The 13130-nt window shown below is 45.9% G+C and overlaps 1 protein-coding gene across 1 annotated transcript in view; it reads left to right on the top strand.

The window, feature by feature from the left end:
• Nucleotides 1–13130, top strand: part of SORL1 (sortilin related receptor 1) — a 158375-nt gene that overhangs the window by 80204 nt on the left and 65041 nt on the right. Inside the window, exons 15-20 of the mRNA XM_007115340.4 lie at nt 3322–3450; nt 4313–4398; nt 7676–7848; nt 8961–9092; nt 10943–11034; nt 12249–12495. Of these exons, the coding sequence (XP_007115402.1) occupies nt 3322–3450; nt 4313–4398; nt 7676–7848; nt 8961–9092; nt 10943–11034; nt 12249–12495 (859 nt within the window). The remainder of the gene's footprint in view (nt 1–3321; nt 3451–4312; nt 4399–7675; nt 7849–8960; nt 9093–10942; nt 11035–12248; nt 12496–13130) is intronic.

Raw genomic sequence — 13130 nt, 5'->3', positions numbered from 1 at the left:
GAAGCCCTATTCTAGAGGGAATTTGTTTCTTTATCTGAAACAAGGGGGGGTTAGTGTTTAATATATATTTACATATATATATATATTTGTATATTCATTAGTCCTTGAGTAAAATATCCAAGGCACTGCTTGACATTGTGGAAGAAATGACATGCACACAAATCATTGTAACAGGAGATGGGAAGATGCAGGTACCTTGGAGGAGGAACGGGTGTTTTTACTGGGATTATTGATAGGAAAGAGGAGACTGATTTGCTGCTGGGGAATCAGGAAATCTCTGGAGGCAACACTGTTTGAGATGGGCTTTAAGGAAGAAGCATCTGGATACATGACTGGAGCGTTCTAGGAAGATGAAGCGGCAGCGTGAAGGTGTGGAAACAGGAAAGTGTAGTTGGTGGTTTAGTTTGGATGCCTTGTTGGGTGTATGACTGAGGGTGGGTGAGTGGAGATGAGGCTGAAAAGAGAGAGAATACGGTAGGGTGGAGGCTCGGGCGTGGACCATATTCTGTAAGCAGGAGGGTGTCTTTGGAGGCTTTTGAGGAGAGTTGATGACCAGAACAGAGCTTAGCTTTAGGAAGATGATGCTAGCAGTAGAGACATAGGGTCTCAGAGCCCGTAGACAATCCCCCAAGTCTGTGATCCAGCATGAAATCATTCCAGATTTGCAGGGCTCTCAGTAGAGCATGGATACTGATCATAAGCACATAACTCATTTTTCAGTGGTTGCCGAAGCATAAAGAAACAAAAGGTTGCTTTGGGAAGCCACACTTTTCTTGACTAAAGCCAGAAACCTTGGATGTGTTCTAGTCCAGAGGTGGGAACAGGGCCATAGAATAAACGTTTTAGGCTTTGCAGGCCATGTGGTCTCCGTTGCAGCTACTCAGCTCTGCCTACGTATCGAGATTGCTGCCTAGATGAATGGGCCTGGCCGTGACCTGGTAAAGCTTTATTTACAACAGCCAGCCAGATTCATGCAATTCCAGTCCTAGACCAGTGCTTCTGAAACTTGAAGGCGCGTGTGAATCATCTTGGATCTCATTAAAATGCAAGTCCTGACTTGGTTGTCGTGGGGCCCTGCAGTCGCCCAGGCTCCAGGTGACCCCGAGGCTGCTTCTTTGCAAAGCTACCCTCAGAGCAGCAGGGCTTTAGACAGCTGAAGACGAGCATCCTCTCCGAAAGCTGTGTGGTCCTAAGGTAACAGCGTAGACGCTTTTGTGGCAGAAGCACAGAGCTGTTCAGTGTTCCCAGTGACGTCCACTCAGTGCCCCTCTGCTGCCTTCTGCCTTCCCTTAGAGAACCCTAAATGGTAACGCTGGTCGGAGGGATTTTGCTGGTCTGAGGTATCCCTGCCGACTGGATTGAGACTTCGGGGACCCAGATCATGGAAAAGATTACAAGCCCTCTCTCCTCCCTCTTTTATCCCCATTAAATACTTGAAAATAAGGCAAAATGAAGAATATGTGAGAAAATAACAAATCTTGATTTTTTTTTTATGATGACCACTATTATGCTTTTTCTCTAAAATCATCATTGTTTTTCTCGAAAATCCCCCCAAAACAGCAATAGCAACAACCAAAAGCAAAAGCCAGGGGCCTGACCCCCATGGGTCTACCACACCCACGCAGCTCAAACCCACTGGAGGCTGAGACCAGGAAACGGCCTGCCCTGCCCCTCTTGGACTTGGGCTTTGGGCCAGATGGGGTTGTGGGGTGATGACCATGCAAGTGGTGAAGGGTCTGTTTCAGGGCATCCTGTAGTTCCTCTGTTTGCGGTAGCTTCTAGAAAGGAACCAGCCTGCCTGCATGGCCCTTGGAAAGGTTTGGCGGCACTGGCCTGTGGCAGTGGGGAGGGCAGGGTCTGGACATGAACATGAAGAGAGGAAGTGAGAATCGGCGAGCTCCTAGTGTCTGTCCGTTAATCCTGCTCCTGAGGGACAGCTGTACTTACTTCTAACAGTCCTTTCGGGCCTCCCTGGGAAGCACAGTCACTTGCCTCTATGTTCCCTGATTTCAGGAGTAGTTTCTTTTACATCTTTATATTCCCCCAGGTTGCCAATAAGAGTGGTTTTCAAACTCTTGACTGCAACTCCTAGTAAGCAATGTATTTTATAGTGTGATCCTGTACCTACACATATTTGTGTATGTAGACACGTGCACACATCTATGTAAACAGAAGTTTTATGAGGTAAGACTTACTTTCAAGTGCAATGAATTTTGCAGTTTCTTTGTGGGGAGGGGAGGAAGCAGGTCTGGACCCTCCAATATGCTTTCACAGCCCACTAGGTCATGACCTATAGTTTGAAAAAGCTGCCCAAGAAGAGTACTTTGCCATTGGAGTAATGAATGCTCTGCCTAGTTCCCCAAAAGGTTTAAAAGCAGCCATTCCATAAACATTTACTGGATTTAATGAATGGAACGTGTTTGGTACAGTAATAAAACTGCTCCCTTCTGAAAAATGCTCTACAGGGTGCTAAATGTGGACTGTGATGTGATATGTACACGAACCACCTTGCCCTGTACCTGTTAATACTTCTCCTGTAGTAGGTGTTCTACTTAATAGAGTAAGTGAAGGCTTTGGGGTAAAGCACATCAACATGGAAAGTCCCGTTGGATTACGAGTTTATGGTTTGGGCCAGACCTTGGCAAGTACAGCTGCCTCGTTTTAGAGCCGTCAGCTCACGCAGACAAGGGCAGGGCCAAGACTAGACCTGGGACCCCTGCTTCCTACCCCAGGGCTCTGCCTGGCTAGCTGGCCAGTGTGGAAGAGGCGTGGTCCCCAAATTGCAGAAGGTCTGTGGACTCAAGGTCTAGGTCCCGAAGTGCACGAGGAGGCCCCCGTGGTGATTTTAGGGAGTAGGTGGACATGCTCTTAAATAACATTGAATCCTTAGTTTAGAAAAAAGACGGTTCCTTTAAATTTCTCTTTTAATCCTTCCAGTCATGTCAAGGAGAAAGTCTCACTGGGTGCTAGTAATTCTTCACATTTGCCAATTGCTTTTAACAAAGAGAGGGCAGGCCCAGAGTCTCTGGGCAGGGAACTGGGTCCAGCTAAAAAAATTCGGTATGATTTTGTCTTTGGCATCATGATCTGTCTCGTTTTTGTCTATTTATGGCATATGATAATGGTTTTCCAATTCAGGCTCTGTTATAAAGTTTCTTTTGAAAATGCATTAGTGTAAAATAGTGAGTATTCGTTAAAGGGACATGTTGAGTAACTTACAGTACAGGTGGTGGGCAGTAAGGTGGACTTCGCAAGGGAGGGTCCCCAAATACCTGAAGTGTGTCAACCAGCGGCCTTACTGAGCCCCAATTGCCTTTTCAGTGACTTCGGCTTCAAGATGAGTGAAGACTTGTTATTAGAGGTTTGTGTTCCGGATCCTGAGTTTTCTGGGAAGTCACACTCCCCTCCTGTGCCTTGTCCTGTGGGTTCTGCTTACAGGAGAACCAGAGGGTACGTCTCACAGAGGTTGCCATGTCTGGGACACGGCGGGTCTGCACTTGGCATGGAGAGCACAGAGGACCACCTGGGTTCCTTTTATCCTCTAAATGCCAGAATTCCAAGGTAGCAGGTTTCAGGTAGCTTGGGTGATATTTAAAACTGCGATGTTTGCAAACTCGTCTCCCCACCCTAGCCCCCGTGGAAAAACATGCAAGTCTGTAAGCTTCTCTGCAGCTCCGGTTGTTTCTTAAGTCATAAACTTCAGCCAGTGTACGTCTTCAGAGCATTGTATTGAAGAGATACACTTGACTCTTGAACAGTACACTTGACTCTTGAACAGTACGCAGTTGAAATGCATGTAAGGTCCCCTTACGTGTGGATTTTCTTCAGTAAATATAATACCTCTATTTTCATTGTACAGATCCTTAAGTTAAGGTGGGGGAAAGTTTGTGTTCAATGAGAGATCACAGTATGTGGAATCAAAAGAACTAGGGTTCTAGTCCTGATTCTTTTCAGACTATTTGAGTTCCTGCGTTTGGGTGAGTCATTTATGAATTCCTTTGATTTTGAGGTAGAGGTAGCAGTACTACATGGATTTTTACCTATAGTGGGGGGGTAGGTCAGTGCCCCTAACCCTGGAGCTGTTCAAGGGTCAACGGTATATGTGAAACTCTCGCCTGGGACAGTGCTCTAAATTGTCTGGGCTGCCTCATTTATTTATAGGCAGAAGCAATTCGGAATGATTCAACTTCCTTCTTCTTGCTCTATAGGAAAATGAATAGATAAGCTGTATTGTCCATGGATGGGTAAATGTTCCTTTATGACTATTCTTTGATGTTTCTGACCTCTTGCTCTTGGCGGGGGGCGGTGACAGCTATCGGAAGATTTCCGGGGACACCTGCAGTGGAGGAGATGTTGAAGTACGCCTGGAAGGAGAGCTGGTGCCGTGTCCTTTGGCAGGTGAGACGTGGTTTCTTCCCTTTGTCTTGTCGAGACATTGTTGAAGCATTCCCGTGATCTCACCCGGCTCTGCAAACTTCTGGAGAGAAAGAATGGAAGTTACGGGCATCTCAGAGCTCCCGTTTCCCCCTAAGCATGGTATCCAAACAACATTTATTTATAACCTTATGTTTTTATAGGAATGGAAGACATTTTCGGAGGGAAATCCCTTTGTTCATTGAAAAATATTTATTTGGCATCTGTTGTATTCTAGGCATGGGGGGCTGAGGGCACCCTTAGGCCTTCTGTGTGTTCCTTGATCTGTTTGTTTGTCATAGAAAGAGACTCATGGCTTTCTGGGAAATAGCTAAGTGATCTATCTTAATTTTTATAACAATAATTATGACGAATATTTTAATGGAATTTTACACATTTTAATGTACTTTTCCATGCGTTATCAGTTTAATCCTTAGAACTACCCAGTGAAGCAGATGTTATTATTAGCTCCATTTTTTTTTTTTTTTTTTTAAATATGAGGAAGTGTGTTCAGAGGAGAGAGTTAAACAATTTATTTGAGGTCACACATCTGGTAAGTGACAGAGCTAAAATTCAGACTCTGAGCCTCATGCTTTTCCTTGGCCATCACTCAGGTGGCAAATGAACGTCATTCCCATTCTTTGAGGTGATCATATGCATGCTCATTGGGGGAAGCTTCTGGAGCAAGTGCACGTGCTCTAAAGGTATAATGTGTTCCAAACATTTCAAGTTGATTTGGTGGTGATGGCACATGTTGAGGTGTTTGTGATATAGACGTGAAATTATGATACCTTAACAGAGAGCTAATCCCTTAGCATCTTTCCTTTCTTTGCTCTGTTTCTAGTCTTTTCCATGTACGGCTTCTCTTCCTTCTGAGCCCTCCCCCCTGCTCATGGCTCTCAGGGAAGGTGCGTGACCGGAGCTGGCTCCATTGGTGGTGGTGGTGTCCGATGGAACGGCCATCAGCGCCAAAGGAAGCATGAGCGAACAGCCGCGTTCTCCGCGGGCAGGGAAGAGCAGCCCTCTCCTTCGCTCACTGCTCACCAGCTTGCCCTGGTGTTTTTCATGCTAAGCTCATTAGTCCCTTAATTTAATCTTCCATCATTACCGAGTAATTAACATCCCTCACTGTGGAGACTTAAAAAGAACATGGCTTCAGCAGATTCCCACAAATGAGGGGATAATATTCAAACAGTCCCCTCACGAGAGCTGTTATTGATGAGGGCTTGGGTGAGCAGGGTTTGAGTGATCGCTCTTAAGGGGCTGGAGTAGGTACTTTGGTAATAAATATTTCTGAAGGTAATTCAGTGAGGGACAAAACAGTTTGTTTAAAACTGTCTAAACTGGTAGGAAAGCTATTTTCTCTTCTGATAGGAGAAGATAGAATAGGGAATGAAGTGGAAAAATCTCATTTGTAGTGTAAGCCACATCCTAAATGTTTTTTTTGTTTTTTTTTAAAGCATGGAACAGAAGGCAGGGATGTAGCAAGAAAGGAAAAGATGGTTTTATAAGACTAATGTGGAACCATAATATATTTGCAAAGATGAGGTAATCTGGTCATCTGGAAGGATTTTTAAAAGTGAAGTAATTTTTCTTCCTTTGAGATTAGGATGATAACGCACATCTCTAGGCTGGGCTCATGTATGGCTGGGGTTAACCAAGAATTCTATTTCTTTTCTAAGTTAAGAATTGCACACAAAATGCTTTCTGTTCCTCTACACCCAATCCTAAGGCAGGTGTTTCAAGACTCAGACTCTACTCAAAAGGCACTAGTTGGTTAGAAGAAAAAAAACAACAGAATGAGGTTTCTAGATGGTAGAGAGATGTGGGGTGAAGGGCTTGCTGCTGTGAATGTGTCTCCGCGTCTCCACGTGGCAGCTGCCACGAGAATCCTTGATTCCAACATCATTTACAAGCTCGGCACTTTTCATCTTGACTGTTCCATCCCCTGGGAATTACAGTGGGAAGGTTTTCTTGGAAATCAAAGGGAGGGGTTTGTTATCATGTGGTGGTAGCTTAGATACTTTTGAAGTGAAGTAATACGGAAGGAAAAGAAGGCAAATTTACCTTTGGTAAAAAATTGTAGGTAGACTTATATTTTGGGGGTGCATGATCTATATTGAAGCCTTTATAAAGCAGAGGTGGCTAAGACATGTTAACTCGTTGAATCAATGGGATGAGAGAGAGAAGACAACCACAGTCACCGTGCAGGCATGCAGCAGAGGGTTCCAGATTTGCAACTTGGTCCCAGATGCAACATACTGTCACAACGGATGCCTCAGATATGGATGCAGGTGTGTTGCTCGTCTCCATTACCTTGGAAGAATCTGGATGTTTTCCAGGTTGTTCGCTAAGTGGAAGAGATAGAGCACCAGCTCTTCACGTTCCTAGTTGTCTGACATTAAGTCAGTCTCGTAAGCACTCTGGGCTTCTATTTCTATGTCTTGAAAAATGGCACCATCGGTGTTACAGCATTGGGTGTTAAAACATAGACTCTGGATCCAGACCATCTGAGTTCAAGTCTTGCTTCTGCCACTTACTAGTTGTGTGACCTTGAGTGGGTTACTTAACCTCTCTGCTCTCAGTTTTCTCGTTTGTAAAATCAAATTAATAGTAGTTCTTCTATTGTACAGTTGTTACTGGGATCAAACAATGCCTGGTACAGTGTATGTACGTTGTGTAAGTATTTAAGTAGAAATAGAATCTTTGTGATGATTGTGTTGTAAAACATTTTGTAGGTGGCCAAGAATATAGTAGGGTGATATAATTGCTCTTTGTCATTGTGAACAATATTGAATGGGTGAGTAAATAGATTAGGAAACGTAGCTGTAAGTCTTCAGTGACTTGGGGTCTCTAGTCAACAAGATTACGATGCCATGTGATGCAGTCCTGTGACAAGGAAGAACGTGCTGATCTGTGTAATTACTTTGTCAAGTGTGACCAAAACTTTTAGGCCGAGCTCTGAAGAATAGCTATTGGAGCATGACTACTGGAGGGAATCTAGATTTTTAAAAAATGTAGCAAGTAGACACTTTGCAAAGGAAACAGAGGTTCACGGGAGTTTAAGAAACTTGCCCAAGGCAAGGCAGAAATGTGATTCCTTTATCCACCTTCTAAGTCTGGATTCCTACATTCTCACTTGACCCACGCCATGTGCAGTGGCTCTGAGGTTTATGGGTGAGAAAAAAAGAGGGTCAGACGTGCGAGGACCCGTTCAGCATCCCCAGGTCCAGCCCCCTGTCGTCTTTGTGTGTCTGTGCAGAGGAGAACGAGTTCATCCTGTACGCCATGCGCAAGTCCATCCACCGCTACGACTTGACCTCCGGAGCCACCGAGCAGTTGCCTCTCACCGGGCTGCGGGCAGCGGTGGCCCTGGACTTTGACTATGAGCGCAACTGCTTGTATTGGTCCGACCTGGCCTTGGACATCATCCAGGTGCGTCCACTCTGGGTCTGCTCGCGGGGGCTGTGCCTCGTGACTGCCCGGTCCTGGTAAGCTTCTTTCAGAGTGCCCTAAGGAGATGGGTATTGGAGGTTTTTAAGTTGTAACTCCTCTCAGGGCCAACGGGTGACACTTTTCAGTTTTCTGTTTCAGTATGTTCTTTTCAGTTTTCTGTTTCAGTATGTTCTTTGCCTACCTACCTCTGTCCTTGTAGGAAGGACAAAGGGAGCCCTCAGTCTGCGGTATTGCTTATAAGTGAGGTCTCCCTTCACCTGCGGGGAAGATTTTGGGACTCGGTCTGTAGCACTATTAGTCCCTCCCTATCGTACCCACTGCCTCGTTAGCATCCTTCTTTCCAAGCCGTGATATAGTAACACTTGACTTCTCCATTGTTCACGTAATTATCCATTTCAGCTATTCTGAGCACAGTCAAGAGCCAGGAAGTAAGCTGTAAAGGTCGCCGTGCGGGCCAGATAGATGGCCGTACACGCAGACCCATGCATTTTAAAGGAGAGCTATTTGATATTTATTCATTGCCTATTTAATCCTTTTAGAAAAGCAGTTCCAGCAGGTTTTATCTGGACCTCCAACCCAACAGAAGTTTTACAGGGCCCGGGTATCCGAGGGGTTTGGTGGAAGGGTGGCAGTGACTACTGCCCGTTTCTGTCCCAGCAATGGCACCTGATGGCTAGGAGCCTCCCGAGGGAGGAAAGACTTTTTATAAAAAGCAGACACAGGATTTTAAAAATAACAGCAGTCTGGTTTCGTTTATTTTAAAAGCAGACAGACTCATGCATTTTGGTCATCTCCACCTCATTATTGTGATACAGCACAGCTCAGTGACCGGTGTTCCCGGTGATAATGCAAGGTGATATAAAAGATTCAGTTCTGCTTAGTTATTCTGCTTCAAACAGGAAGCCATAATCCATTTTAGAAATGCTTTTATTAAAAAGCAGCTTCATGCATCTGGAACACTTACGAATATGAAACATCTCCGCCCTCACCATTCAAGCCAATTGAATAAGTGGGTTCCCATCGAAGGGACTGGTTTGGCTGGAGGTCATTTGAACATTTCACACCGTTTCTTCTTCTTTCTTTCTCAACAGCGCCTCTGTTTGAACGGGAGTACAGGGCAAGAGGTGATCATCAGTTCTGGCCTGGAGACAGTAGAAGCCTTGGCTTTTGAACCCCTCAGCCAGTTACTTTACTGGGTGGATTCTGGCTTCAAAAAGATTGAGGTATGTCCTTAATTATGCAAGCAGGGGAGCCCTTGGGCTGTGAGCCAGATTTGACACAGATGCAGGAGCCAGTGTGTCTAATTCCTCTGGAGATTCCCTGAGAAATGCAGAGAATGGAGATCCCGTGTGCAAACAGGGTGCCTGAATCTGTCAAACAGAGATTTCATTAAGATGCCTGAACACTTATATTTGGGCTAGCAGAAGCACAGAGTAGTAACAGTAATGATGATAATAATACCGTAGCGTTATTATAATGCCATAACATCCACACTCGAGTATTATGCCGTCAATTAGCATAATGAAGGTAATATCATGATTGCCATCCTTATCATTGTTATTAATGATGAGGAACCCTGTTGGAACCACTTTGCATGAATTATTTGATTCACCTCTCACAGCCACCCTGTAAGGTAGGTGCTCTCGTACCCTCACTTCACCTGTCTGCACCTGAGCTCCGCAGGGCACTAGGAGGGTAAGAAGTCATGGTCTCCTGGGCATGCACAACTCCTGCATGTTCCTGCTGAGGCAGTGGGGCGCTGCCTCCGCACCTCTTTATACTGATTTCACCGGGGAGACATGACTTGTGGTTTACTGGAAGGCACAGTAGAAGCAGAGAAACCCAGAGAGATGGGGGAAGTTGCATGACAAAAGCCACAAACTCGAGAGACAGATCTGGGTTCAGTCTTTATTCTAGTAGCTAAGTGACTTGGGCAAGTTTCTTATCCCCTCTAAGCTTCAGTTTCTTCATCTGTAAGATGAGGATTCCTTTATCCACTCAGTCATTTGACAAGTGCTGTTTTCGGGCACGCTCTGTGCCAGGTATGGTTTTAGGTCATGATGATACAGCAGGAGGGAAGACACACAGGTCCCTGTGCTGAGAGAGATTAGGTTTTAGTGGAGGAAGCAACATAATGAAGAAATAAGTCCATCCGTCCTATTGGTGCCACGTGCTGCAAAGAACATCAAATGGGGCAATGTGACTGTGTGGCTGGGGAGAGGAAGTGTCTTGGAAGGGACATCTGAGCTGAGCCCGGATCCGGGAGGGGATCGTTGGCGTGTTCCCCTCACAGGGCCGTTGAGAGGAGGGAATGGAAAGATGCACAGCGCCGGGCACACCCTGAGCGGTGCGTCGGTGGTCTTCTTATTACCCTTCTGCTCCTTTTTCTAATTGAGTGTGGTCAGCGCTCTGCTAGAAGGGTGCAGGTGAAGCTTCAGTGCCCACACGCTCACAGTGTACAACTCAAACACTGTGTGTGAAATGGTGTAAGAAGAGTGGCTGCCCCTTGATCGAGGTGGCTCAGAAGGGTCAGCAGAGCAGGTGGGCCTGGGGGTGGATATGGCGGGAGCAGGCGGGAGCAGGTGTGTCAGGCTTGGGGAACCATGAGAAGACCAGCCTCCCTGAAGTTGTAGGAGCCTGTGTGGAGGAGAGAATGTGGAGAGAGCAGAGTCTGTGGAGACCCTTAAACGGCAAGGCGGGGACGTTGAGAATTGGTTTTGTGGACAAAGCAGAGCCACTGGTGGCTTTGGAGCTTAGAGCAGCGGGGGCGGGCGGAGTTCGTAAACGCGCAGTGAGCACTTAACTTCGTGCAGGTCATCAAGCCCCCAGAACTGGGGCACCGGTGGCGCTGGCTCCGCTGTCAGACTGTGTGAGAATTGTCACCTGAGCCAGAGGAGGGAAGAACTCGCTCTGGCTGGAAAGATCAGGGCAGGTTTCCAGATCAGTCTGCAGGGGAATCGGGCGGCCATAAAGGGACTCATCTATAGGCAGGAGCCAAGTAGGAAACTTTGCGATGTGGGCCTTTTAAGGGGCTCAGACCCATCTTGGCCTTTTCCCCTCCTTTATTTGTCAGGTGGGGAATCCAGATGGCGACTTCCGACTCACGATCGTCAATTCCTCTGTGCTTGATCGGCCCAGGGCTCTGGTCCTTGTGCCCCAAGACGGGTAAGTGTGGTCCCAAAGGAAATCCGTGTGTGTCCAATGCTGCAACAGACAGATTCTCATGGGAAGGCAAACCGCTGGACAAAAACTTGTTTCTGATGATTGTGGCTGAAATAATCTATGACCTGCAAGTCTTGGAACCATGGCCTAGTCATCCCGGGCAGCTAACTCCATCCCCTTTCCGTTAGCAAGCATCAGAATCTCTGTAGGCACACAGATGCCTCACAGCTGTGGGGTGTTTCTCTAACAAAAGGTAGTATTAAAAGTCTCTCTGGACATAGTCAGGCCTGGTTGGATATTGTAGGGAGTCTTTATCTTGAGTTTAACATGTGATGCACACATTTAACCCCTTGCTTCTTTTCTCCGCCCCCCAGCTTGTGTTTTCTTACCAGCGATTTGTATGCACTTGGGAAATGCAGAGGTGCTTTTTATTAATTTATTATTAACTTAAGGAAACAGAGCTAAAAGGGAAATTCTGGATGAGGCTTTCTAGCATTTATGATTGAGAATTAGATCTATTTTTAAAAGAAAATTCTGAAAATAAGATATGCATTTGATTAAAAACATTAAAAGAGAGTAGAAGTTTACGAAATGAAAAATATTTGTTTCCTCCATTCTCTTATCTCTTCACCCTCCCATTTCCTAGGGGTAAAAATCATTATTAACAGTTTCCTGGTTAACAGTTATCATTCAGAGTTTATTTTTACCCATGTACACGCGTATGCCCTTTAAACGCAGACACACACGCGTATCAGAAAAGATTACAGGTTTACTACTATTCTGCATGTTTTAAAAATATTTAATATGGTTTGAAGATTGTTTTATGTGAGCACATGTAGATCTTTAGACATCGTAATATTCTTTTGTGTGTACCATAATGTATCACTTTATAGATTAACATTTTTGTGTGTATACATGTATATACACCTAAATATATACGTGTATACACACCTATATATATATATTTTTGGCTAGTATGAACAATGCTGTGATGACCATCTTTGTACATTGTCTTTTCATAACTTGATTATATCCATATATAAATTCCAATAAAGGAATTTGTGGGTCAAGTAATTAAGTGGCTTTACGTATTAGAATTAGAGATTATAATAACAATGCTGAACTAACTGGCTGAATTCTTATCTCTTCGGAGCAGTTTTTGAGCTCCCATTTCCCGAGTTCTGATGGGATGTGTGCTCTTCCCCGGTTTTGGCCAGGGTGATGTTCTGGACCGACTGGGGGGACCTGAGGCCTGGCATTTACCAGAGCAACATGGATGGTTCGGCTGCCTATCGTCTTGTGTCGGAGGACGTGAAGTGGCCCAATGGCATCGCCGTGGACGAGCGGTGGATCTACTGGACGGATGCCTACCTGGACTGCATCGAGCGGATCACGTTCAGCGGCCAGCAGCGCTCCGTCATCCTGGACAACCTCCCACACCCCTACGCCATTGCTGTCTTTAAGGTGGGGCCTCACCTGTTCCAGCATTGGGCAACCTGTCAGTGTAGGTGAGGAGCAGACTGAGGCGTAGAGCCTGCTGTCTCCGGGTTTTTGCAGAGATGCTTATCTAACTTAGAAAATCAGCTCGTTTCTGAATTGGAGGCAGTTTCTTTCTGCCCATAGGGAGGGATGCCAGACAGAGCTGCCAGGGGTCCAGGGCGCTCACTGTTCACCTTTCAGAGTTTGAGGTTGCATCCCATGAAAATTCCTGGCTTGCCTTTCAGTGTTGGTAGCCTCATTTTGGCTCTGTGTCTTTTTTTTAAATGTTTTATTTTTTGGCTGCACTGGGTCTTCGTTGCTGCGCGCAGGCTTTCTCTAGTTGCGGTGAGCCGGGGCTACTCGTCATTGCGGTGTGCGGGCTTCTCGTTGCGGTGACTTCTCTTGTTGCGGAACATGGGCTCTAGGTGCGCGGGCTTTAGTAGTTGCAGCACGTGGGCTCAGTAGTTGCGGCATGTGGGCTTAGTTGCTGTGCAGCATGTGGGATCTTCCCAGACCAGGAATCAAACCCGTGTCCCCTACATTGGCAGGCGGATTCTTAACCACTGCGCCCCCAGGGAAGTCCCTGGCTCTGTGTCTTGGTCTCTTGTGAGGTTTGCTCT

Source organism: Physeter macrocephalus, chromosome 16 (genome assembly GCF_002837175.3).
Source record: "Physeter macrocephalus isolate SW-GA chromosome 16, ASM283717v5, whole genome shotgun sequence".
NCBI lineage: Eukaryota > Metazoa > Chordata > Mammalia > Artiodactyla > Physeteridae > Physeter > Physeter macrocephalus.
This window is presented reverse-complemented; position numbering and strand designations above follow the sequence as displayed.